This window comes from Eremomyces bilateralis, assembly GCF_010015585.1.
Source record: "Eremomyces bilateralis CBS 781.70 unplaced genomic scaffold P152scaffold_7, whole genome shotgun sequence".
Lineage (NCBI taxonomy): Eukaryota > Fungi > Ascomycota > Dothideomycetes > Eremomycetales > Eremomycetaceae > Eremomyces > Eremomyces bilateralis.
Genome location: NW_022985073.1, coordinates 1069808 through 1092730, shown reverse-complemented (window position 1 = coordinate 1092730; position 22923 = coordinate 1069808). Strand labels below are relative to the sequence as shown.

Below are 22923 nucleotides of genomic sequence, written 5' to 3'. Positions count from 1 at the left end.
TGCTGGAGCCGATACGGTCTCTTCGGAATGGTGGCACATGGCGTCAACGGCAGCTTGGGAATGGGAGAGGGTGCTCCTATTGTATAATATAGATCTCATTGAACACATTCGGCATCCTATGCTATGCAAGTTATGTGGTGCTATATGGGACTTCCAGGCTAATGCAATGATCCATCAATACAACCGCCATTTGAAGCAACCAGAACCGTCCCATCTGCGCTCGCGGAGCCGGGACCTCCCACATCCGACCCTTTACATCGTGTAGAACCTGTCACCGAAATCTCCCAACCCAGGAACGATATAGCTGCGAAACACGTGAGCTTTTGGTCACGTCACTTTGCGGGTCGTGGCACTTACTTTTTGTCGTCCAGCCCTTGGTCGACAAACGCCGTGACCACACGCACCTTGGGGACCTTCCGCGCAAAGTTCTCCGCCCCTTCGGGGCTGGCGATCAGGTTTAGGAACAGGATCCGATCTTCGGGGACGCCCTTATCTAGGAGCACTTGGACCGCCATGAGCGCGGAGCCACCTAGCATCGTGAGCATGTCAACTTCAGCTTCCGGGCGATGGAGGATTACCTGTCGCAAGCATGGGGTCGAGCAGCAAGACATATCTCTGCGCGATGTCCTCGGGAAGCTTGTCGTAGAAGAGTCTCGGTTGCGCCGTGTCTTCATCGCGTTGGATCAGGATCTTGCCGATTCGCACGCTTCGACAGCAGTCCCGCAGGCCCTGCTCCATGGCTTCTCCCGCACGCATGATTGAGACACCGCAGATCTTGCCCTCGAACTTGACACCGGAGTAGGAGATGCCCACCGGGGTGTTGATCGTGTGCTGGACGACCGGCAGGTGGTTCAGACCTTCCTCGACTAGCAGTCGGATGATGCGGTTGGAATAGAAGATGAAGTCTGCGCGGTTCGTGTTTACATCGCGGATCATACTGCCGAATGGTCAGTCTACGGTTCAATCCGAACGCCAGCGATAGGGATGTGCAAGCAAAGACGGGAAGATGTAGATGGCTACCCACGTCAGAAGAGCGATTAGCTGCGGCGTCTGGGAGAGGACATGCACATTGGGGTGTGGCACTTCGGTCGACACGGTGGCTATGGGCCTCTGTTCCTCCGGGCGGTATTCTGGTCCCATACCCCGCGAAGGAGTCTTTGACATGGACATTCTGAAATCTGTATATTCCGGCTGGATTGCGGGGACAAGAGCGGATAGCGGAGGGGAGGATATATGCGGAGGAGAGATTCTCGAGCGACGCCACGGACTGTTCAGGTATTAATTAAGAGTCCAACATGATTCTCGAGGTTCGCCAATACCCTTTGCAACGACGAACAAGATAGGAACGTAATTGTTCACATGCACGGGGTATAATTTATGGGGTTGGTTGAAAAATCGGCATAGAACTTCCGCTTGAAGTGACCGAGATTAGAGATAACTATGGATGAGGCTTTCGTCTATCTTTCTATCGGGCCCTGCCGCCCGCCGGCCGCACTGCAAGCGGGCAACTTTCTGCACGGAACAGGGGTGTAGGTTGCCCGCCAATGGAAACGCAGAATTCTCAGGTCAGGTGCTTGAACCCCATGCATTGAAAATCCCAGTTCAGCGCCTTGCCGCCTGATGATCTGAGAGACTTGCAGCCTTGAAGCCTTACAGCCTTGAAGCCTTATAGCCTAGCAGCCTTGAAGCCCTGCAGCCTAGCAGCCTAATCCGCCATGCTGATGTGATGTTGATGGTCGTCATTCGACGCTGTATCCAAAACATCAACAACTCCCAGGAGGGAATGTGAATTCTATTGAAGTGAACCTGCTTATCACTCCATCCCACACCCATCCGATCCTCCATCCAAATCCATCTTGTATCTATACTTCTGTCACGCCCCATTCCAGTCTTTGTCCGCCACCCCCGCCGTTTCTGGAACCCTCCCGGCGCCTTGTACTTGACGCTTGGTGGATCGCTTTTGGAACGTGCTGTTGGAGATGTTCTATTAGGATCCTGGGCTGTTGAAGTGTAATATACATCAAAGGGAATGAGACACGGTGTCGCCATGGCCACGCGATCGAACGGAAGCATGACCACCATGTCTTCGACCGCTCCCCAACGACGAAACGACCTCTCCACCCACGGCAGATCATCTAGTCGGAGCGCAAAGTTGAGCGGCGAGGAGGCCTCATCTTCGACGGCACATAAGTCGCGTAACGCTCCGGAAGCGACAGGAAGGTTAAAGAGGAATGCTGCCACCGTAGAGCAACCATCGAAGCCGGCGCCAGGGAAGCTGTTGCGCCCTCCACAAAAGAAGGTGGTGTCGGAAAGCTCCTCGGTCTTCGATGTTCCCTCGTCGGATGACGAACCTACCCCGAAACCAACTACACGGAGAGCACTTCCATTAGGTCGACCTCGTGCCCCAGTTCCAACTCAATCAAGACGCAAAACACCCGAGCGACAAGTGAGCGACGCGAAGGTCCAGAAGGTTCAGAAGTCGACACTCGTACCACAGGCGTGGGTCTCCCGTCCTATCACCGAGAAGCCGGTCAAGGAATCATCTGACCCATACTCGATCCATTCAACCAGTTCTGAACACGAATCAGATATGGCGGCGAAATCGGCCATGAAGCGTAAAGTTAGCGATGCGCCACAAAGAACCGATACGTCTGGCGTAGTCAAGAAACCGCGAAGGATCGGAGTGAGTGAAACGAAAGCTCGTTCACTTGGATCACAAGCAAAATCTGCCCCAGAAGCGCTACGCAAAATGGTGTCTAGAGACCGGCAGAGTGCCAGAGTAACTTCTGCAAAAGCGGCGCAAGGCGCCCACTACTCCCCAGGACTCACTTCTGACGACACTGGTATCACTCCATCCACACCACCAGCACGTCAGAGTGACTCTGAAGCATCGAACAGTCATGCTCCAGGTACCATCACTCCGAAACAGAAAGAGCTGTGGTCAGCCTTACTAGAGTCCCCAGAGACTCCTAACAGGGAAGAACTCCAGCGACTGCGGCTAAGCGAGAAGAAAGTCGCATTTCTTCACCGGTCGTCGTCGGATATTCCGAAGAGATCACGACTGATTGACAGCTTGAGACTACACGGCTCGGCATCAAACGAATCCGAAGAGGAGGATGACGATGACGAGAAAATGGAGGAGGCAGACGGCACACCCAGGAGAGGCGGGAAGAGGAAGGTTCAGGAAGCGTTCGAGACGAGAAATGCGAAAGTCACTCAAAATAGCCATGTTCGGACGTTTGTTTCTAGTGCCGGTGCTCGGATGACCTACGGAGAGACGCGCACCCTTCTACAAGAGGATCCGAAAACCTTCGAGGAGCAACTCGACGATATGTTCCCGGACCCCGTCCCATTGAGCAGCCAGCCCATCGACGAGGAACTAGAAGACCCCCAAGGCGCCATGCGGTCGGTCCACGAACTCCGCGCCGCAGGCGGAAGCCAACGGTTCGCGGAAGACCTTGAGGCCCTGCTGGAGGACATCTCCGCCACCACGCCCGGGTCGACCGGCCGGAAGCGGAGCGCCATGTGCGAGCTAGCTGAGAAATGCGCGGATAAGGACTTCGTCGAGCGCATGTGCACCACGGGGTTCATCGGCCGCATGTTCGAGATCGGCGCGTCGGAAACGGATACGATCGTGCTGTTTGCGTGGGGCATCGCCGTGGCGCTGGCGTTGAAATTGGGGACGAGCGGCATCGTGGCGCAAGGAGCGTGGGAGGCTTCGCATCGGATGGAGCAGTCCTATGGATCACTGTCGAGGCTTTTGGACATGGACGCTGATATCGTACGGATCGGCAAGGATCGAAAGACGAATATGTCTCGCGCGTCTCAGATTTCACTTGCGCAGTTCAAGGAGTTTGTGTTGAAGGGAGTGCTCTTCCAAAATGGCACACCGCAGCAGACAACCTTGAGTCCCCGAGACGTGACGCTCCGGTTTCTGGAGTCGCTGCTTCGAAAACTCCGCAAGTCCGGGATCCGAGACACGATCCTGGACGAGCAAGTGGTTGCGAAGATTATCGAGATCGCCCAAAAGAGCCTGAAATCGCCTGGGCCTCGTGACCACTGCATCTCCATCCTCGAGTTCGAATCCGGGTCCGGCAAGTCGTTCCCCACCGAGCAGATCCACGCGATCGTCACCGTGATCACCTCCATCCTCTCCATGGACGAAACCTACAACACCACCTCCGACCTCCTCGAGCTCACCCTCCGCCTCATCCTCAACCTCACCAACAACGAACCTACCGCCTGCGCCATCTTCTCCTCTCCCGCCTCCCCCATCATCCTCCAACTCCTCACCTCCACCGTCCACCTCTTCTCCACCTGCACCTCCATCGCCACCTCTCCTACACCCCCCTCCGCCACCCACCTCGTCTCCATCGACCGCCTCATCCTCACACTCGGCGCGACCATCAACCTAGCCGAATTCTCCGATCCGGCCCGCCGCGCCGCCCTCTCCCCCGTTCCCCCTTCAAACCACCAACCCAACCCCCCCAAACCACCAACCACCATCCTCTCCTCCCTCCTCCACACCTTCCTCGCCGGCCGCGCCCACCTCGCCGCCGCTACCATCGACGACCTGCAAGCCGAATCCACGAAACAACACAGCTCCTTCTCGCAACTGCAGATCGCGCACGGATACCTCGCCGTGCTGCTCGGGAACCTGTGCCAGTGCCCCGCGGTGCTGAGCGCCGTGCGGGAGGAGTTGGCGCGCACGACGCGGCCGGGGCAGTCCGGGGGGAGGGAGACGGACACGGGGTTGCGGGTGTTGATGAAGGCGGTGCGGGAGTTTATTACGGTGTATCGCGCGGCGAATGGGGCGGGGAGCGGGGGGCATGGGGAGGAGGAGGGGCAGGAAGAGGGGGAGGCTGGAGAGGAGATGGTGTGGGATGGGATGGGAAGTGGGCGGGGGAGGGGGAAGGGTGGGACAGAGGAGGATGAGACGTGGAGGGCGTGGACGGTGAGGTTGGAGGGGGTGGTGAGGAAGTTGGAGGAGGCGGAGGGGTGAGGGGAGACGGGAGACGGGAGATGATGAAGATATGGACATGATGATGGATGGGGATCTGGGCGTTGGTGGTTAGCATGTTTAGGACTGCGGAATGCGTCAGTTGATGAAGGGAGTTGGTTCCTCGGGCCTAGCGGTGGTTCTGAAATGGAGTCGATGATCGATCGGGAATCCTTGGTCGGTTCAAGACGCTTTAGAAGGAATCCTCACCGATAGTTACTATTTGGGTGGAACTGATGGCCTTGACAGTCGTGCAGATGATCGCTTGCACAGCAGATCATATTTAGGATTAGGTAGATTAGCAAATCCGAATCCTTCACCAGCCAAATTCCTCTCATGTCATGCCCTACTCACTATATTTATTTGTCCATCAAAAAACGATTTAGAATTGGTGAAGAACTAGGTCTACGTATAACGAAATCGCATGGTTGCAGTTCTATTCTACTTAATCGTAGGAGAGCAAAAACCGCTTGCCATCGTAGCCTTCTGTGGAATTTTTATTGGAGACTCAAATAGAAAACCGGAAAGTCGGTAATCTTGCTCCATACTGTTCATGGTGCTCATGAAAAAAAATGAAAAAGTTCAACCTTCGCTTGTGCGCTGTCATCCATCAATTTCGCCGTATCCATAATCCTCATGATGCGATCCCCGCATTCCGTGCTCCGACGTACTGGGGATCCGTCCGCGTCCGCAGTTACGGGGACTCCTTCACCTTCTTGATGACGGCCACGACGCGGTCGAACAGCGGATGCGTGGCCTCCAGACCGCACAGCTCTGTTGCCAACCCCTCCGGTGTGCCGGCGGCCAGCTTCTTCGCGAGCTCCTTGCTCTCCTCGTCGCCCTCGACGTTCTGGAAGCGCAGGGCCCACTCAATGGCGGCGACGAGGTGGGAGCAGTCCATGTTCGCCTCGGCGAGCTGGGAGGCGGGGCCGACGAAGCGTTCGTTGCGGCTGATCTTGCGCAGCGGGGCGCGGCCCACGCGCTCGACCTTGTCCTCGAGGGCGGGGTTGGAGATGCGCTTGATGATGGCCTCGATGTAGGCGTCCTGGTCGGCGGGGGCGACGCCGTGCTTCTTGACGATGAGGCTGGCGGTCTCCTTGACGACGGAGCGGACGATGGCCTGGATCTCCGGGTCGGCGACGGCCTCGTGGATGAGCGCCTTGCCACGGGCGTAGCCGTAGTAGGCGGCGGTGGCGTGCGCGGTGTTGACGGTGAAGAGCTTGCGTTCGATGAAGGGCTTGAGGTCCTTGACGAAGTGGACGCCTTCGATCTGGGGGTGGCCGACGCCGTCGAAGGGGGGGGTCTCGATGCACCATTCGTGGAACTTTTCGATCTTCACGTCGAGCGGGCCGGCGGCGGGGTCCTGCTGCGGGACGATGCGGTCGATGGCGCTGTTGGCGAAGCGCGCCTTAGTGTCGATCGTCTTGAGGGTGTCTGCGCTGAGCTTCTCCTTGATGAAGCCGGCGAGGGCATCGGTGGCGCCGATCATGTTCTCGCACGCGACGACGGCGAGGGGGTAGTCGAGCTTGCGGGCTTCGATGCCTTTGGCGATGACGGGGCCGATGAACCGCATGACGTTGGGGCCGACGGCACAGGTGACGGTATCAGCGGTGGCGATCTCCTCGATCACCTTGGCCTCATCATGCTTGCTGTTGATGGCGCGGTAGTGATCGATGGTAAACTCGCGGGTTCCATCGTCGCCGATCTCCGTGACGGTGTAGGAGGGGTTCTTGTTGAGGGAATCGATGATGCTGTCCATGACATCGACGAAGACGACCTCATAGCCGGAGTTGTGGAGGAACCTAGGTACGTTAGTGTGTGATGTCAATTGGTGATACGAGGAACTCACTCTCCAACAAAGCCACGGCCGATAGCCCCACCACCGAAATGTATGGACTTCTTCTCGTAAGGAGCCATGATGATCAATTGATCGATGGAGTAGGTATAGTGAGGTTGGTGTGAGAGGGATTGAGTTGTCAAGATAGAATTGAAGGTGTCTGACGGCAAGATATATTATGTTAGTAGCTGTTCATTACCATTGATGCTCACGCCGATCAGTTCATAGGACAAGGTGGGGAAGAGAAGCTTGATGCAGCAGCTGACTGCAAGGGGACTCGACTAACCTGTGCAAAAGCAATGAAAGCTGACACGGATGTGGAAGAGTGTGGGGTGTTGATGGAAGAAAGGTGGAGGTGGAAAGTTTAGGAAGAAGTTGGGGGTGATGTACACAAGAGAGGAGATAAGTTGATGGTGAGAGTTGAGAGTGAGAGAGAAGTGGAAGGGGGAGAGGCGATGGTTAAGGTGAAAGTGACCATGAAGACGTTCCGGTTTCACTCGCGTTGTTGAGTGGTACTTTAAACGTCACCAGGGACCGCTCAACAATCCGGTAACTTGGCGCCTAGTTATTAACTCTCCTTTGGCGTTATTCACGTCACTTTCAAGAACCAGTACAGTAAGGTAGCAGCAATCCTCATCACGGTAATCGTGTCTTCTGTAAGAAAGACTATTGATGGACGTGGCCGACACCTGATCCATTTACTCACACCGCCTTCGATATCTTCATCATGATCCAACTGATCAGGTACAAGAAGTACCCCCCTCGACGGAAAAGCGATGTCCAGATCCCACACTAACAGAATCCTTTGCCTCACACGCATCACCCCCACCAGATGTCGCGTACCGCTGGACGGGATTCATGACTGCTCACGGCTCAGCCTGCTCACCGACAAGTGGCGCTGACACGAAGAGGTGCATAAGGGTATTGGGATGTGCCTTAAGCGCCGCTCCATGCATGACCATCGCATGTTCATTGTTCAAGTACCGATACCTCTGGCTCCCCAGACCATCACCCTCCCACCTCCTCCTATGCTCCATCGCGAATGATTCTGGTGATACTTCAAAAGTCCATCCATCTCGACGGTCGTGACGGTCTCTCCAGGTTGCCTACGTCATGATGTCGTTCTATTACCGAATCATCCGCTAGCGCCGGCCCGTCTCGACTTTGCTGTGTTAAGCCTCACCAACGAGCCCAACAAAACCCGAGCTACGCGATGGGGTACCAAAGTTGCGAGGCGAACGCCGGAATGCCGTTAATCGCAGCGGGGGGATTGGTGCTGGCCGGACGGGACGTTGCGGATTTGCGTGCCATCGGGTGGGAATAAAATGAAGGGATGCAGGTACCGTTGCTAATCTCACTATCTGGGCCATGGAATCATCACGACGCCGGATGGAATACACGTTCTTATCGTTCCAGGTACGTTTACAAGTCCATTGGGAGATTGTGACATTGCGACATTGAGGCGCCAAAGCCCGATCCTCCTCTCCATGACTCCTAGAAATGCTCTCGCCATGATTGTTCCTCGAAATGCAATATTAATGTCGAACCCCTTCTCAGTCCCATTTCCACCCATCCATGATCCCCTCAGGCCCGAATCGCCTGTTGCACGTGCGGATATACGCTCACCATGCGCGCCCATAGATCCGGATGATCCCGCCGCAACGCCTCCGGATTCCACGCCATCGCCACGAAGATCGCATCGATCCCGCTCCCCAGCGGCGTGGTGACGATGCTCGCGATCTGTAGCCCGATCAGGAACGCGAACGCCACCACCACCGGCGTGTAACCCCCGTCGCGGTTGTACCCGGGCTGCGTGAAGACCAGGTAGAGGTACGAGAGCAGCGCGCACGTGTACGCGACGAACATGGATCCGATGGAGAGGACCGGGCCGACGAGGCACTCCTGCGCGAGCGCGTCGATCCCGCGGTCTTTCACCATCGTCCAGGTGTCTTTGGCGGCGGGGATGTACGCTTTTCCGTACAGGGCGATGTGCGCGAAGGCGTATTTGTTGAAGATGTGGGCGAGCCAGTTGAGCATGTCAATGAGGCAGCCGAGGACGCAGAAGGCGACGTAGCCGACCATGTTTCCTTGCGCGCCCTCGCTTCTCTGGGCGATGGAGCAGGCTTGGCGGAGGGCGTTGATGATCGCGAGGAGGAGGCTGCCGAAGCTGATGCTGCCGAAGCTGTAGGTCACGGCGCGCTTGAAGGCGCCGGTAGTGGCGCCTTTGGGTAGGTTGTGAGGGAAGAAGTACCAGGAGCCGTAGACGCCGCAGATGATGGTGTGGATGGTGTTCTTGAGCCATTCGGAGATCCAGTACATTGCGAACTGCTGGGTGTCAGCACTTTCGGCAGGAAAAGATTGACACAGATTTCACTAACCGTGATGAAGACTAGCAGCCCGATCACTTTGGCTGTTGAGCACCCTCCCCCGTTTGTAGAGCATGCTGGATTAAGTCCAGGCTCATACTTAACGTAGACCGCCACGAGCGTGATGGAATACCATGCTCCGAACGCAATCGAAACGAGGCCACCGACCCAGCTGACCAGGTAGACGTGCCCATACGTCTTGGACACGTCAATCGTCGTTTGGAGCATCAGAGTCGAGAATGGAATCCGTTTCCGCCACGAGATGAACATGAAGAGAGTAATGACGGCGAATCTGGCGGACTGTTAGCTTCCTCACTGTTTCCACTGGCCTGCGTCACTGACATCAAGAAGACAATCCCCCCCGACCAATACCCTCTCGCCATCATATAGATCGCCGTCACGAATCCCAGCTATATTTGATCTTAGCATCGTTGAGCCCACACGCAACGCATACAACATACCACGATGTTCAAGACCCCGGAAATCCAGATAAACTGCTTCGTAAAGAGCCGCGCCATCCACACGTACGCATAGCTCAGCACGATCGCCACCGCCAAACAAAAGATAAACAACACCACCGTATTCGTGTTCAGCGAGAAGTCGTTCCCACTATCATAGATCCCCCCGCCATTAAACCCCTTCGTCGCCGCATACCCATGTAACGCGATCCCCGACACCGCCGTGAACCCCGCGAACACGATCAGCAGCTACCACACCCGTCAGCATCTCAGAGCTTGGAGTGGTACATGCAACCTACCAAGATCCCCGCCCACACGTCGTTCCACTGCGGCTTCTCGACCTTAAACGTCTGCTCAAACGTCGCCTTCTCGCCATAGTCGTCCGCCGGGCCGCTCGGCGCCCCGTAGTTCTGTGCGTATGACGGGGGAGGCGGAGGGTGGTGGTCTTTGGGCGGGGCGGGGGGAGGGTAGCCGGCAGGTTGTGGGGGGGAGTTGTAGTAGGACGCGGCCTCACCGGCCATGGTTGCTGTGGTGTGGTGTTTGGTGGGATGGAGGGATTGTGGTATCACGATGGGAATTGGGAGGGTGGAGTTGGAGCTGGGAGGATAGTATGAATAGAAGACTCTGTCAGGATGGATACAGATGATGAGACGGGGTCTTGCGAGCACGCAAAGTACTATGAAGGAGTTGAATAGTTACATGAAAACCGCGATAATTGTTCTTTGTCCTCTGGCATCTGAAGCAATGACGACTGCCCTTGCAAGGGTCCGGCGGATGGCTGCGACTTCGCCCGCTCTCATTGGTTACATGAGCGATTGGCGAGGTTTTGATGTCGATCTTTATCAGAATGATCGGATCGGAGTGTAAGGGCTAAGAAGAGGAGTAAACAGCCCGGGACGTCAGTTGCCTTGCATATCAAGAATCCAATATTCGGAATTCGGCGCTGGATTGCGTTTGTATAGCTACCCCAGGTAGGACAGAATTCTCACTGCGTTCCATCCGTGACGCCCATCCCTCGCACTCAGATCGCTCCTGCCCTTGGAATTGAGCATGAAGCTGGATAAGTATCGGTATGACGTATGTCGTTTCGTCATCCATGACTTGTCTCGCCCATCGAGCTGCCTACAGCAGCTATGCGGCTTCGCCAGGCCCATGCGTTGTCAGTGGCCCTTCGGATATGTACCAAGCCTCCATAGGATCCCACGACATCGTCCGATCAATATGCCGGTCCTGCTCCTGCTCCTCCCAAGTGGCGGTGATTTTCCAAACAGTTGCCAGGCGCCACATCAACCCGAGCTTCTCTAATATTGAGACGAATTGGCCGGATAGCCCTCCCGATTCTCCAGCCATGACTCCCTGAATAGCGAATGGACCGGCCAATGCTCCTATAGACATGGTGAGGCCCATTCTAGCACCAGGGGACCAGTCTATTCATCCCGAGTCGCCTAGTCTTAGACTCCAATCGCATATCCCATTGATCCAAGGAATCGAGTCCTAGGGACCGACCATAGGTAGCAATTCAAGCCTCGTTGGCTTTCGGAACCTCATCCTGTAGCGTCGGCTGACCCACAGCCTGTCCAGGTTCGGCTTTCTTCGATGCGATTTTATCCTCCCATTTGTCCGTGAAGTAGAGACCCAACGCACTCCAGCCGATGACTCCTACTCCTAGGTAGATGCGAGTCCGGGGGGTGAGACTTCTGTAGGCACTGCTGGATATTAGCCCATATGGAAGGGAATAGAAGGGAAAAGTGCAGTTTACCCCCAGAATGACATGTTGAACAGGAGATAGAATGGAGGTCGATGCAAGAGGATACGGAGAGTCTATATGGGGATTAAGGGCACTCGCATGAATATTATCGCCAGTTCAGAATTCACCACCAAGTGAACACATCACAGCATTTCATTAATGTTGACAATGATATGAAGAAACGATGGTTATTTATTTAAATATTCAATGTTGACTTGGAGAGTTGTGAACATGGGATGCGTTGGTTGGAGAGGCACTGCTAAACTTCGGCCTTCGGGAGAGCCGCTAAACTTTGGCCTCCAAATTTGCCCCACGGCACGCTTCCTCATCACCACTGAAGAGTTAGGACTGTATGTCGCCCACTTCTACCATCATAACCACTTCAAACCCAAAAACTAAAGGATAATTTTACAATCCGACGTCGAAGAATCTAACCTATCCATTCAAATCCGACCCGTTTAACCCCCGCGCATCCTATCGAGCGCGACCCTCAAAATGTCGAAACCCGCAGAGTAAGGATCAATGAGTTCCCACGACCGTCTTGATACTAACCCTTCCCATAAGACGTACCCGCGACTGGGCCGAAGAAGAAGACGAAGACACCCTCGCCCTCCCGCAGCCCACCGTTACCAAAAACAAGGATGGCACCGAGACCATCGTTTCCTACCGCATCGACGAGAACGGCAAGAAAGTCAAGACCACCCGCCGCATCAAGAAGACCATCGTCAAGCAGATCGTGAACCCGCGCGTCGCCGAGCGCAAGCACTGGGCCAAGTTCGGCGCCGAAAAGGGCAAGCCCGCCGGCCCGCAGTCCGACACCACCAGCATCGCCGAAAACATCGCCTTCCGCCCCACCATCGGGTTCCGCGCTGGCGCCCAGGAGGAGAAGTCCGAGGAGCAGAAGAAGGCGGTCCTCAAGGACGCGAAGATCAAGTGCCGTATCTGTAGTGGCGAGCATTGGACCTCGAAGTGTCCCTTCAAAGATACCATGGCCCCCGAGGGCGATTCCGGGCCCGGTTTGGGGGATTTGGGCGTCGACGAGGCACCGGCAGAGGGCGGGTTAGGAGTGGGTGGGGGCGGCTATGTGCCGCCACACATGCGGAAGGGAGGCGCGGGTGCTGGAGAGCGGATGGGCGGGAAATTCGAGCGGGACGATCTGGCCACGCTGAGAGTCACCAACGTAAGTTCTGTGGCATGCAAGTACAGGATGGTGGTTAATGCTCTGTACAGGTCAGCGAGTTCGCCGAAGAGCAGGACCTTCGGGATATGTTCTCAAGGTACGGTCGGGTCACGAGGGTGTATCTGGCGAAGGACCGCGAGACCGGCCGAGCCAAGGGGTTCGCGTTCGTCAGCTTTGAGGATCGTCTGGATGCGGTGAAGGCGTGCGATAAGATGGATGGCTGTAAGTTTCCCTGGATCTATTTGCTTCGTATCGTTCTGACTTTGAGTAGTTGGATTTGGTCACTTGATTCTTCGTGTGGAGTTTGCGAAGAAGTCGACTTGAGCAGGGAGCGTTTTCAGTGGCTACGGCAGGATAGAATGACGGTTCGATATCGCAATCGCGGATTACTTTGACCATGGATCATGATATTACCATAGCTAGAAGTGCAAAAGGCATGATGGGTTCACAAAAGAGCCAAATTCTTACGCCGTTACATGACGGCAATATTCCAACTACCGGTAATACTGTCATTCGTGAATTGAATTGTTGAACGGCTCCACGAACCCAAATTCGTTCCCTTTGCTTATTTTGATCCCATTGGTCAGCCCTACTGTGTAATCCCAACTATCCCTTGGAAAACCGCGTGAACGGGGAGACCCTTTTCCACGCGGAATTGCGCCTTGTGGATTACGATGCTGGAAAACCCGAGTTGCCCGAGCGAACCATATGCGCAACTTGACGAGTGACGACGCAGCTCTCCTTATGTTGATCCTTACTGAGAACGCTTTGGCATCGAATGGGCTGAGCCACATTACGGAATACGAACCTGAAGTCCTGAACTTTTTGACAGTAATTCTACCATCTTACTTAGCGAGCCCAGGAGTAGCGAGGATGTTCTGCGAATCTAATAATTCTCCCTCGTCCCTTTAAGTTTAACTGCAGCCCATTCATCCGTCCCTCCTTTGACACCTCCGCTATGCCTTCGGGGTCCTCGCCTGCGCCAACCCAGGCTCAGGCCGACGACCCGGCAAACGACCAGAATGGCAACCTTGAACTCAAGGAGATGCTGTCGACGAAACCGCTGCTGCCCGTGGAGGAAGATCTCATGCAGCTGGCGCGGTTAGGGGAAGTCGGTGCGATCCAGAAACTCTTCGACACTGGGAAGTTCGATGCTACATATTCGGACGAGGAGGGCATCACTGCGTTACATGTGCGCCATCCCCTTTCTTCATCGTGTTTTGCTAGAGATCGTGCTAAAACTTGCGCAGTGGGCCGCGATCAACAACCGTTTACCGCTCTGCCATTTCCTCCTCCAGGCCGGCGCATCTGTGAACGTGAAAGGTGGCGAAGCCGACGCGACCCCCGCGCACTGGGCCGCGAAGAAATGCGCATACTACGTCGTCAACCTGCTCCTGGAGCACGGCGCCGACCCCCTCCTCACCGACGACCAAGGCTTCAACCTCCTCCACTGGGCCGCCCTCGACGGCAACGTCTTCCAGCTCCTCCTCCTCCTCCACCAGGACATCCCCATCGACATCCAGGACAGCCAGGGCCATACCAGCCTGATGTGGGCCGCGTATAAGGGCTTCCCCGCATGCGTCGGCCTCCTCCTCCGCTGGGGCGCGAACATCTTCGCGAGAGACGACCAGGGGTTCACCGCGCTGCATTGGGCACTCGTCAGTCGCAGCAGCCTGGCCGTCCAGAAGCTGCTCGAGTACGGCGCCGACCGATTCGCGGAGAATAACGACGGGAAGACCCCCGCGGTCGTCGCGAAGGAGATGGGCATCGAGAAGATCTGGCACGATGCGCTGGACACGGCGGGGTTCCACCCCGATGGGAGCGCGCGGGACTTTAAGCTGTCGTTCGTCAAGGATCGGCGGACGTTCTTCTGGAGAGGATTGTTTGTGTGGCCCGGGGTGATCCTCTTCTTCTCGTTTCTGATTTTGAGCCATTTCGTTATCTACCTTTCGATACCCCTGGCCGTGCTGGTTGCGTTCGGTCTGCAGTGGTTGGCGCGGACTTCCCTGCGCTGGGCTCCTTCGGATATGAAAAGCCTTCATAAGACTGTAAGTATCACTGATGGCGATTGCGGAGCGTGGCATCGCTAACCCATCCAGCCTTTCCTAGCCGGTGTTTTTGCCGGATCCCTCTTCTGGGTCGGCGTTCGATATCTGACCCATATTCTCCCCTGTAAGTTATCCAGCAGCGCGTATCAAACTCTCGCTAACGATCCATAGGGACATATTCCAAATTTCCCTTCCTGAATATCATCTTCACCACATTATTTATCCTGTGCGGCTATTTCTACTTCAGCGCCATGCTTCGGGACCCCGGGTTCGTTCCGAAGCCAGACAGTCGCAACAAGCAGCGGGAGATCATTGATGACCTGTTGAAAGTGTTCAAGTTCGACGAACAGCACTTCTGCGTCCATTGCATGGTTCGGAGACCGTTGCGGAGCAAGCATTGCAAGATCTGCAAACGTTGCGTGGCGCGAGAAGACCAGTAAGCTCCCTAAATGGTTGTCCTATGCTCCAAGCTGACGAAATCAGTCATTGTCCGTGGGTAGACAATTGCGTCGGGGTGAACAACCATCGACACTTCTTGCTTTTCGTCGTAACCCTGCAATTCGGGGTCATCACGTTAGCCTGGTTACTGCTGAAATGTAAGTTTCCTCCGTCCATGTGCCAGCATTTCTAACGATCAAAGACCTCGAAGTCCTTCCCGACGTCACCGCGGTGGAGTGTACCATCGTCTCCGCCGAGATCTGCACCATCCTCAACAAAGACCCCTTCACCACCGTCGCGGTGGCGTGGTGTACCTTCCAATTAATCTGGGTTACCATGCTCCTCATCGTCCAGCTACTCCAGGTCGCTCGTGCCATGACTACCTACGAAAGCATGCGCGGCTTCGAACACGATCGCAGCGTCGGAGATACCCTCACCACGTTCATGACCACCGGCGCCACGTCGGCCGGCCAAGCCGCGGTGTCCGCCACCGGCCCGGGCTCCGGCTCGTCCACCGACGGACATCACCATCACCACCACAAGAACCACGGGTTCTTCAGTCAATGGAAGAAGCTATTCGGCCTCGATGCGTTCATGGCCACCGCAGTGAACTCGAACCCTGCGGAAATCGAGGCGAAGCAGGAGGGGAACCCGTATACCCGAGGAATCGTCACGAACTGTAAAGACTTCTGGTGCACGCCCACCGCGTTGTTCGGAGGCGATGGCGGTGGAGCGGCGCTACTAGACGGGGCGGCCGTGGACTACACGAAGCTGTACGACGCGCCGCTGAAGTTGAGCAGACGGAGGGGAGGCGAAGGCGGAGCATATGTGTCCGTCAATACGGATGAAAATGTATAGACGTGGCTATGGTATATATTATGATATTCGACGGAGCATAGGTACTTTGTAATTATGGGGGTCTTACATCTGGGTCTCCCGAAGGTCGGACGAGATCCAGAACTATCAATTCTAAGGTGCATGGCATCACTGTATAAATCAACCTTCTTTCTTCATGGAATGTGCGGATCTCAAGCAATCATTGGTTTGATCACATTACAATCTGGAGAATTTATATACGACCGTATTGGAACCATTCAGTGACCTGGTCCCAATCACATCAGAAATTAGAATGGACGGACGGATCAGCGAAGTTCGGCACTGTGCCGAGCGGGACGCCGAGTTGGCCCGATGATAAAACACCCCAACCGCCTCCGAGTCCACTTCGTGAAGGCGTGACTCGTGTACGATTCCAAGCTACCATTTACCATAGATCTGAGCAGAGATTGCCTGCTTTACTGCACGGCGCTCACCATGCCCTGGTTGACACTATGACTTCTCCACAGGCTTGCCATAGCCTCCGGCGCCTGGGCGTCGCTGCCCGTGTCCCACGTGCGCGAACGGCGCGTCTCTGCCACGATTGTCTGCGGACATATACCTCTCTGACGCCGTCTCGTTGTGGGCGGAAAGAATTTGTTGGAGGTCGTCAGTATCTGGGGACGCGCCCGGTAGTTCGTCCGGGGCACCAGTTCGCAAGAGGAGTGTCTGGGGAGAGTGCGTATCTGGCGGCTTTATGAAATCGCATCCACCGGACTGACACCTTTCCTAGCGGAATGGAGACCATATGGACCGATAGAAGAATACGACGAAAGGGTCGCCTCAGGGCGGCTTCGAAATGATGATCATCAGAGAGGTACGGATGCTGTCCGATGCGCCAATTCCTGGATCTGACCCGAAAAAGCAATCATCGGACATCTTGAGGACCTTCACGAAATGCTCAGATCATATACCCCGCCCAAAGTCGTACATCCGACAATCGAGTCACTCCAACCGCCGAAGAAGACCCTGTTTGGATCCCTCTTTGGAGGCGGTGAGGATGACAAGGCAAAAGCACGAGTGGAGATCTCGCCAGATATACCCAAAGGCGTCTACATGTTCGGCGACGTGGGAAGCGGAAAGACCATGCTGATGGACCTGTTCTACGAGACCATACCACCGAACATCAAGCAGAAAACAAGAATCCATTTCCATAACTTTATGCAAGAGGTTCATAAGGAAATGCACAAGATGAAGATGGAGCATGGGAACGATATCGATGGGATCCCGTTTGTGGCGGCCAACATAGCGGAAAAGTCCAGTGTGTTATGCTTTGACGAGTTTCAGTGTACGGACGTCGCTGATGCGATGATTTTGCGAAGGTATGTCGGCTAGATATCGTCTTTTGGCGGCGCTAACATTCGCCAAAGGCTTTTGGAATCATTGATGGCCCACGGCGTGGTTCTCGTCACCACATCGAACCGACATCCCGACGATCTGTACAAAAACGGCATCCAGCGCGAATCCTTCGTCCCCGCGATCAACCTCATGAAAGACCGACTCCGCGTAATCAACTTAGATTCCTCGACCGATTATAGAAAGATACCCCGCCCGCCATCCGGCGTGTACCATCACCCCTTAGATAAGGCCGCACAGAGCCACGCGAACAAATGGTTTGAATTTCTGGGAGACTTTAAGAATGATCCCCCTCATCCGGCGACGCATATGGTATGGGGAAGGGAGATCCATGTGCCCAAGGCTAGCGGCAAAGCGGCCATGTTCACGTTCAAGGAAATCATTGGGCGCGCCACTGGCGCTGCGGATTACTTGGAGCTGATGAGGAGTTATGAAGCATTCATTATCACGGAGGTCCCGGGGATGACCCACCGGTCGCGAGATTTAGCTCGACGGTTTATTATCTTTATCGACGCCATTTATGAGAGCAGGGTGAGTGGGCGCGATGCCCGATTATTTTTGCAACATGTCTGACGCATCCGCAGGCCAAACTGGTCATGACCACGTCGGTTCCATTGACAGAGCTGTTTCTTTCGAAGAACGAGCTCGACGACGCCGTGCACGCCGGGCAAGCCAAAGGCGAGATCCCCGACGCGGACGTGCACCACGACGTCTCCGATGTCATGAGGAGTCTCATGGACGACCTCGGGATGAACATGTCCATGCTGAAGAACAGCAGCATCTTCACGGGCGACGAGGAGCGGTTTGCTTTTGCGAGGGCGCTGAGTCGGCTGGTGGAGATGGGGAGCCAGGACTGGGTGGAGCGCGGGATGGGGCTTGAGAAGATGGGTGGGAAGCAGGAGATGGAGAGCTGGCAGAGAGTGAGGAGTCGCTGGCGGGAGGATAGTTTGTAGATACGACTGTTAGATAGCAATACACGACTACATTAGATGTATGAAGGCTTGTGCCTGCCCCTTGAATACCATTCAATATTTATTATTCCCTACAATTATATAAACCATATATGTGTTTATCGATACCGTTGCATGTATCGGGTTTTTAATCGTGTCTTGATAGTTAAGAATATATCATTCCAGTCTACAACATCTAACCGCGCAGCGAAACGTATAATTAATTATCTTGCTTCCCATCAGAACAAGATGTGGATGAGCATAAAAGGCCCGTGCCATGAAGACACCCAAACGTCACACCTGTATCTCCAACCCATCTCTCCATCTACCAACCTAAATTAAAATAAGAATATCTTTTCCGTCTCTGAATTTCTAGTCAGGGTGACCGTTGTAAGGCCGAACTGGACCTGGTGCAGAAAGAGCTAGGAAGATGCGGTCCCGGATCACATATCTCCAACATGATGTCTCGCAGTTCAATCCCTCCCAGATCCGCGTCCGGAAAGATTCCATAGAATTGAGCAAGTTGGATGCGGCAAAGGAGCATCGCATGACATTTGCATTCTCGGAGCTACCACGGGAGGTATGTCATGGTCGATGCTGGCATTCGCCATCGGAAATCGTTCAGGCAACTGCTGAGTTCTGTAGTTATGGCTGGCGCTGAAGCAATGCCACGAACTTCACGTCCGCTGGGTATCCATGACCCCGGTGCAAGGGGTGGGCCCATACGTTTCACGGATGTCGCCTGGGCTCCATGTCTTCTTCAGTCCCTTAAGCGAGGGTACCGCGTAAGCCAAAGCGCTGTCGATTCTGAAGAAGGGTCGTTAATATGTGAACAGGGACCGCCTTTGCCCCCTGATCAAGAAGGTGTTTGGAGATGGCATGGATTGTGTCTCTCCACAGGTATGATCCCGAACGTTCTATTCTGCCATGGATGTATCTGATGAGACTAGGAATCGTTCATAAGTCCTCCTATACTCTCGGAGAGATTCTCAGCTTCCTCATCCCTTCAATATTACCATGTGACTCCTTCCCTCAAAGATCTCGTTGCCTATCTGAAAGAAAAAATATGTCCGAGGTCAGATGAGAAATGCATCCGCGACGCAGCGTCACTTCTCGATGCAAAATACCTTGATATGGACTATGATGCCATATCTCACTCGCTGACCGTCACCGCCTTCTGGGATCGTGCTTGTCCTAATTCACCATGGACGGAGACGCACCTGAGGAGAGAGAGCTCGGAAACAATCGAGATCGGGGTTCTTAATGCCGAGAAGGCTTCGGAACCGGAAGAGCAGTCTTTAGGAGGCTTCCTGGCCGTCCTTGGGCAGGACGACGAACCCAGTACGTTAACTACATCCATTCCACACCATACATGTGCTAATATCTATGCGTTAAATAGAGCCAACATTGTTCTCCTTCCCCTCCCGCCATCACGCCCTCCCGTCGTCTCCAATCAAGTATCGTGCTCACTTCTCCCAACCAACTGGCCTCCATCCGACTCTCCACCTCACGTTCTCCTCCCCGCCGGTTCCTCCAAGTCCAATTACTTCCCCCGACGCCGAACCCATGTCCCACTCCTGCGCCCTCCACGCCTATCTTACTCTCCCTTCCCAAATTTTCCTCGACCGCTACCAGCTATCCGACCCGCTCTTCCTATCGTCCCGGAATTTGCGCTCCTTGAGGAGCCTTTCCGGCGAAACCGACCTCGAGGCGCCGGACTGGGTCGTCTCACGATGGGGATCGGCGGCTTTGATTGAGCTAGCATCTCCCGCTGACTCTAGGTTGGATCACGGGGAGAATAAGCATCGTCAGAACGAGTGGACGGCATCGATTCCTCTTCATCTGCGGTACCTGTCTCCTCGAAACGTCTCTGCAGCATCAAATGGCGGGCGCGGGTCGGTAGGAGAATGGTTGGCTGGGTGGAAAAATGGTGCGAACGCGAATAATACGGTCACTACCCCTTTCCCTTGGCCTCCCGTCTTTTGGGCATGCGCCGCAGATTCGGGGGACAAGTTTGCAGTCAACCCGTTTGACCGCACAAATCTGGGATACGACGGGCTCTTCGGTAGACAAACGGTCTTCTATCATATAGAGCCGGAGGCACTGGATGGCGGAAGTTTCATGGGCTTGGTGAATATACCGGTAATGGATACGGAATGGGCGAGGTGGGTAGAATTGGGGACGGTTTGGGCCATAGCACTGGGAACGGTGTGGGTTTGCTGGGTGATTGGGAAGGTGGTTTTCCAGAACCGGAACCGAAAGCAAATGAAGGGCGATAAGAAACATAGGTAGAGGTGGGATTTTTAAGGATACCTTTCAAATTTTGATATCAAATGTGGTCAATCGCAATCTCAATCTCAATTGCTCTCGATAGCTCACACTTCACGGCTGGCACGAACATCCGCTGGCAGGTTATTGACTTACAAAACCATCAAAGTCAGGGGTAGTGTAGCTGCACCTCATTTGTTACTGATGCTCATCAACCACATCGTCTCTATCTCGCCGTTTGGTTCGACACGGAAGAAGTCCATGAATGGGCCAGTGACCTCGATTAATGGCGCCGTTTCCCGGCCGTTCCCATGCTTTCTGATCTTATCTGTTCAACAGACCTTGAACAAAGATTCAAGGGACATATACAGGATATTGCAAGACAAACCAGCAGGAACTGATCTATTTGGTAACTTCTCGGCAGACCCGTGCAGCAGGGGGATTTCCAGTGCTCATGCAATGGCAAATCGGACCATATAGCCGGATATACGACCGTTATAGAGTCACCCCACAAAGCATTGCCAACTCCGGAATGAATTGTCTTGATTGCTACAGGATTATAGGTTCTTCAGGGTCCCACTGCTAGAAATGCCCACGTAAGTCTTTCTATGAAGGGTGTAAGGGGATTTCTGGGGCTATAAAGACATAGGAGGAATTCAGGTATCTCGATCAGATAAAGACCGAACCGATCAGACGATCATTGAGAGCACTGCTCCAGCCGACTGCACAATTTCAGATGCTGTTTCCAAACCGTTCTCAGGGAGTCTATTTCCGTTGCGATCCAAGGGCCGATCGTCTTCGGAGCCGAAAGGGGTTTTGTTAAACCGTAGTCGAGCAGTCGAAGCCGGTGATCCGATCGTTCCATCCAATCTTCCTAAGGTCACTTTCGCCAGGGGATGTGAATCGGTGGCTGTCTTCACCACCGACTCGACAGCACTCGTTGCTGGCGGAGTTCAGCATCGGGATTTCCGATTGATGGGACCCATAAACTTACTCATATACCACGCAAGTGGAGTTTTCGGCTGGCCGGAAAGCCGAAATTTCCTCGAGCGTAGATCAACTCAGCACAGCCCATTCATTGCCTGCGACCAGTGATTCTCGTACCAGCCTGTTACGGTCTCTTTGTTATGACAGAAGCTCCATTCGTGGGTGAAATGACGGCAAGGTGGATTGTAGTTATCATTTTTACACACATAAACCTGTTCAAATGCATCAATAGCCGGGATAGAGGAATGGTACAATTACAATGATATATTATACTTACGGGGTGAAGTTATACACCCCGTCCCCCCTTCACGACGGTCGGCGCAAGGGTAAACAGTGAAAGTCCAAGGAGCATAGATCGGAAGACAAGCATGATGAGATAGATGATGTAGAATGATTCTCTAAGGATAGGCTGGTGCATCTTGCAAATTTTCTGAACTTAGGGCAACGAGAGCGAAGGTATCATAGGAATAGGTTAGTTGATCAAAGAGGAATCGGATGTGATAAGAGGAAATTCGGCCGCAACAGAAGTGTATCGACATAGCAAAGGGTTGGGAGGTAACGCAGCTGCTGCATACTAGTATGAAGGATCGCGAGTGCCCCATACACCTAGATTTCCTGAAAAGATGATGCTACTACTAGTATAGATATAGTAGGCACATACGCGACCATCTCACTTATAGAAGGAACACGTACGGGGTCCGCGACATTCGGATGTCCTAGCATGTTCCACTCGCAATTCGTGAAATTCAGCCGACATACCACTGCTAGCATTCAAGCGTTGTGCTTGAACGAGACAAGGATGGAAATTGGGAAGACGTGACAGCTAATGCGATTTTGAATAAAGAACGCATTGAGGTAATGCCCATATTCTTGCGCGTAGAGAGCCTCAGGTCCTGGATCGGTTGTCAAGCATACCGTAAGGACGTCCGCTGCTCTTTCTCAGTGTTTTGTGAAATCGGTATCAAGATTAGCCTAACAAGATGAATTGTGAGATCAATCATGCTAAACTACGTGCTTCAGACTAGTATCTGAACACAGAGTCATGATGGATAGGGAATCAACCATTTGAGGTCTGAATATAAATAGGATGAAGGACGTGTAGTGTGCCGCGGAGAGGCAGCAACCCGGTTCGGAATGGCATCTCTCACCGTACCTAGAGGACCCTATGAATAGGCAATTTTTTTACAGTCATATGAGTACGTAGCATAAAGCCTTTATGCTAGTTGCCATTGTCTAAGATGAGATGAATGATGAATTGAACATAGATGGTGTTGCGGAGTGGACTTCCCCAGCCGCTAAGAATCTAAATATGGCTCCTCGCCAACAAACGCCAAACCCCGGCTCTAGCCAATCAGCATCTAGTTCCTGCACTTTCATCACCTCCTCCATCCACTCCAAGTCTCTAACCGCCCTGAC

General features: G+C 54.1%; 8 protein-coding genes across 8 annotated transcripts; 4 read left to right on the top strand and 4 right to left on the bottom strand.

The window, feature by feature from the left end:
- Positions 1-252: 252 nt before the first annotated feature.
- On the bottom strand, positions 253-1164 carry P152DRAFT_395209 (uracil phosphoribosyltransferase; the record flags this gene model as incomplete). The annotated part of the gene is made up of 4 exons (XM_033676294.1): positions 253-304; positions 358-529; positions 579-937; positions 1025-1164. The coding sequence occupies 4 exons, from the start codon at positions 1162-1164 to the stop codon at positions 253-255; spliced, it is 723 nt and encodes a 240-aa protein (XP_033535121.1).
- Positions 1165-1816: 652 nt separating this feature from the next.
- On the top strand, positions 1817-5002 carry P152DRAFT_513712 (uncharacterized protein; the record flags this gene model as incomplete). Its single annotated transcript, XM_033682816.1, has 1 exon — positions 1817-5002. Exon 1 carries the CDS (start codon positions 2030-2032, stop codon positions 5000-5002), a length of 2973 nt encoding a protein of 990 aa, XP_033535120.1. The 5' UTR covers positions 1817-2029.
- A 478-nt stretch (positions 5003-5480) lies between these two features.
- On the bottom strand, positions 5481-7248 carry P152DRAFT_457851 (uncharacterized protein). The gene is made up of 3 exons (XM_033679319.1): positions 7123-7248; positions 6849-6996; positions 5481-6801 (listed from the first exon to the last, which is right to left on the bottom strand). Exons 2-3 carry the CDS (start codon positions 6914-6916, stop codon positions 5694-5696), a joined length of 1176 nt encoding a protein of 391 aa, XP_033535119.1. The 5' UTR covers positions 6917-6996; positions 7123-7248; the 3' UTR covers positions 5481-5693.
- Positions 7249-8239: 991 nt separating this feature from the next.
- On the bottom strand, positions 8240-10041 carry P152DRAFT_457849 (DUF580-domain-containing protein). Its single transcript, XM_033679318.1, has 5 exons — positions 9960-10041; positions 9664-9909; positions 9545-9612; positions 9215-9494; positions 8240-9161 (listed from the first exon to the last, which is right to left on the bottom strand). Exons 3-5 carry the CDS (start codon positions 9583-9585, stop codon positions 8421-8423), a joined length of 1062 nt encoding a protein of 353 aa, XP_033535118.1. The 5' UTR covers positions 9586-9612; positions 9664-9909; positions 9960-10041; the 3' UTR covers positions 8240-8420.
- Positions 10042-11179: 1138 nt separating this feature from the next.
- Positions 11180-11433, bottom strand: P152DRAFT_473207 (uncharacterized protein; the record flags this gene model as incomplete). The annotated part of the gene is made up of 2 exons (XM_033681211.1): positions 11180-11366; positions 11420-11433. The coding sequence occupies 2 exons, from the start codon at positions 11431-11433 to the stop codon at positions 11180-11182; spliced, it is 201 nt and encodes a 66-aa protein (XP_033535117.1).
- A 415-nt stretch (positions 11434-11848) lies between these two features.
- Positions 11849-13088, top strand: P152DRAFT_457847 (eukaryotic translation initiation factor 3 subunit EifCg). Its single transcript, XM_033679317.1, has 4 exons — positions 11849-11919; positions 11972-12587; positions 12638-12809; positions 12859-13088. Exons 1-4 carry the CDS (start codon positions 11903-11905, stop codon positions 12909-12911), a joined length of 858 nt encoding a protein of 285 aa, XP_033535116.1. The 5' UTR covers positions 11849-11902; the 3' UTR covers positions 12912-13088.
- Positions 13089-13545: 457 nt separating this feature from the next.
- Positions 13546-18255, top strand: P152DRAFT_394880 (uncharacterized protein; the record flags this gene model as incomplete). The annotated part of the gene is made up of 10 exons (XM_033676275.1): positions 13546-13779; positions 13838-14635; positions 14687-14759; positions 14807-15071; positions 15119-15231; positions 15276-15780; positions 16690-16763; positions 16812-17268; positions 17317-17833; positions 17887-18255. The coding sequence occupies 10 exons, from the start codon at positions 13546-13548 to the stop codon at positions 18253-18255; spliced, it is 3405 nt and encodes a 1134-aa protein (XP_033535115.1).
- Positions 18256-18569: 314 nt separating this feature from the next.
- P152DRAFT_415538 (protein pbn1) lies at positions 18570-20582 on the top strand. The gene is made up of 5 exons (XM_033677052.1): positions 18570-18832; positions 18898-19037; positions 19089-19152; positions 19203-19593; positions 19652-20582. The coding sequence occupies exons 1-5, from the start codon at positions 18683-18685 to the stop codon at positions 20542-20544; spliced, it is 1638 nt and encodes a 545-aa protein (XP_033535114.1). The 5' UTR covers positions 18570-18682; the 3' UTR covers positions 20545-20582.
- The last annotated feature ends 2341 nt before the right edge of the window (positions 20583-22923 follow it).

What these genes read in the sequence shown, in the direction of transcription:
- P152DRAFT_457851 (XM_033679319.1), bottom strand. Translation starts at nt 6,916, where the DNA reads ATGGCTCCTTACGAGAAGAAGTCCATACATTTCGGTGGTGGGGCTATC. An exon ending in GGCCGTGGCTTTGTTGGAGA is followed by an intron (nt 6,802 to 6,848) that starts GTGAGTTCCTCG and finishes TAACGTACCTAG; the next exon opens with GTTCCTCCACAACTCCGGCT.
- P152DRAFT_457849 (XM_033679318.1), bottom strand. Translation starts at nt 9,585, where the DNA reads ATGGCGAGAGGGTATTGGTCGGGGGGGATTGTCTTCTTGAT. An exon ending in GGGGGGATTGTCTTCTTGAT is followed by an intron (nt 9,495 to 9,544) that starts GTCAGTGACGCA and finishes ACAGTCCGCCAG; the next exon opens with ATTCGCCGTCATTACTCTCT. An exon ending in GGCTGCTAGTCTTCATCACG is followed by an intron (nt 9,162 to 9,214) that starts GTTAGTGAAATC and finishes GACACCCAGCAG; the next exon opens with TTCGCAATGTACTGGATCTC.
- P152DRAFT_457847 (XM_033679317.1), top strand. An exon ending in CCACGCTGAGAGTCACCAAC is followed by an intron (nt 12,588 to 12,637) that starts GTAAGTTCTGTG and finishes TGCTCTGTACAG; the next exon opens with GTCAGCGAGTTCGCCGAAGA. An exon ending in GTGCGATAAGATGGATGGCT is followed by an intron (nt 12,810 to 12,858) that starts GTAAGTTTCCCT and finishes GACTTTGAGTAG; the next exon opens with TTGGATTTGGTCACTTGATT.
- P152DRAFT_415538 (XM_033677052.1), top strand. Translation starts at nt 18,683, where the DNA reads ATGCGGTCCCGGATCACATATCTCCAACATGATGTCTCGCAGTTCAAT. An exon ending in TGGATTGTGTCTCTCCACAG is followed by an intron (nt 19,153 to 19,202) that starts GTATGATCCCGA and finishes TGATGAGACTAG; the next exon opens with GAATCGTTCATAAGTCCTCC. An exon ending in TGGGCAGGACGACGAACCCA is followed by an intron (nt 19,594 to 19,651) that starts GTACGTTAACTA and finishes TGCGTTAAATAG; the next exon opens with AGCCAACATTGTTCTCCTTC.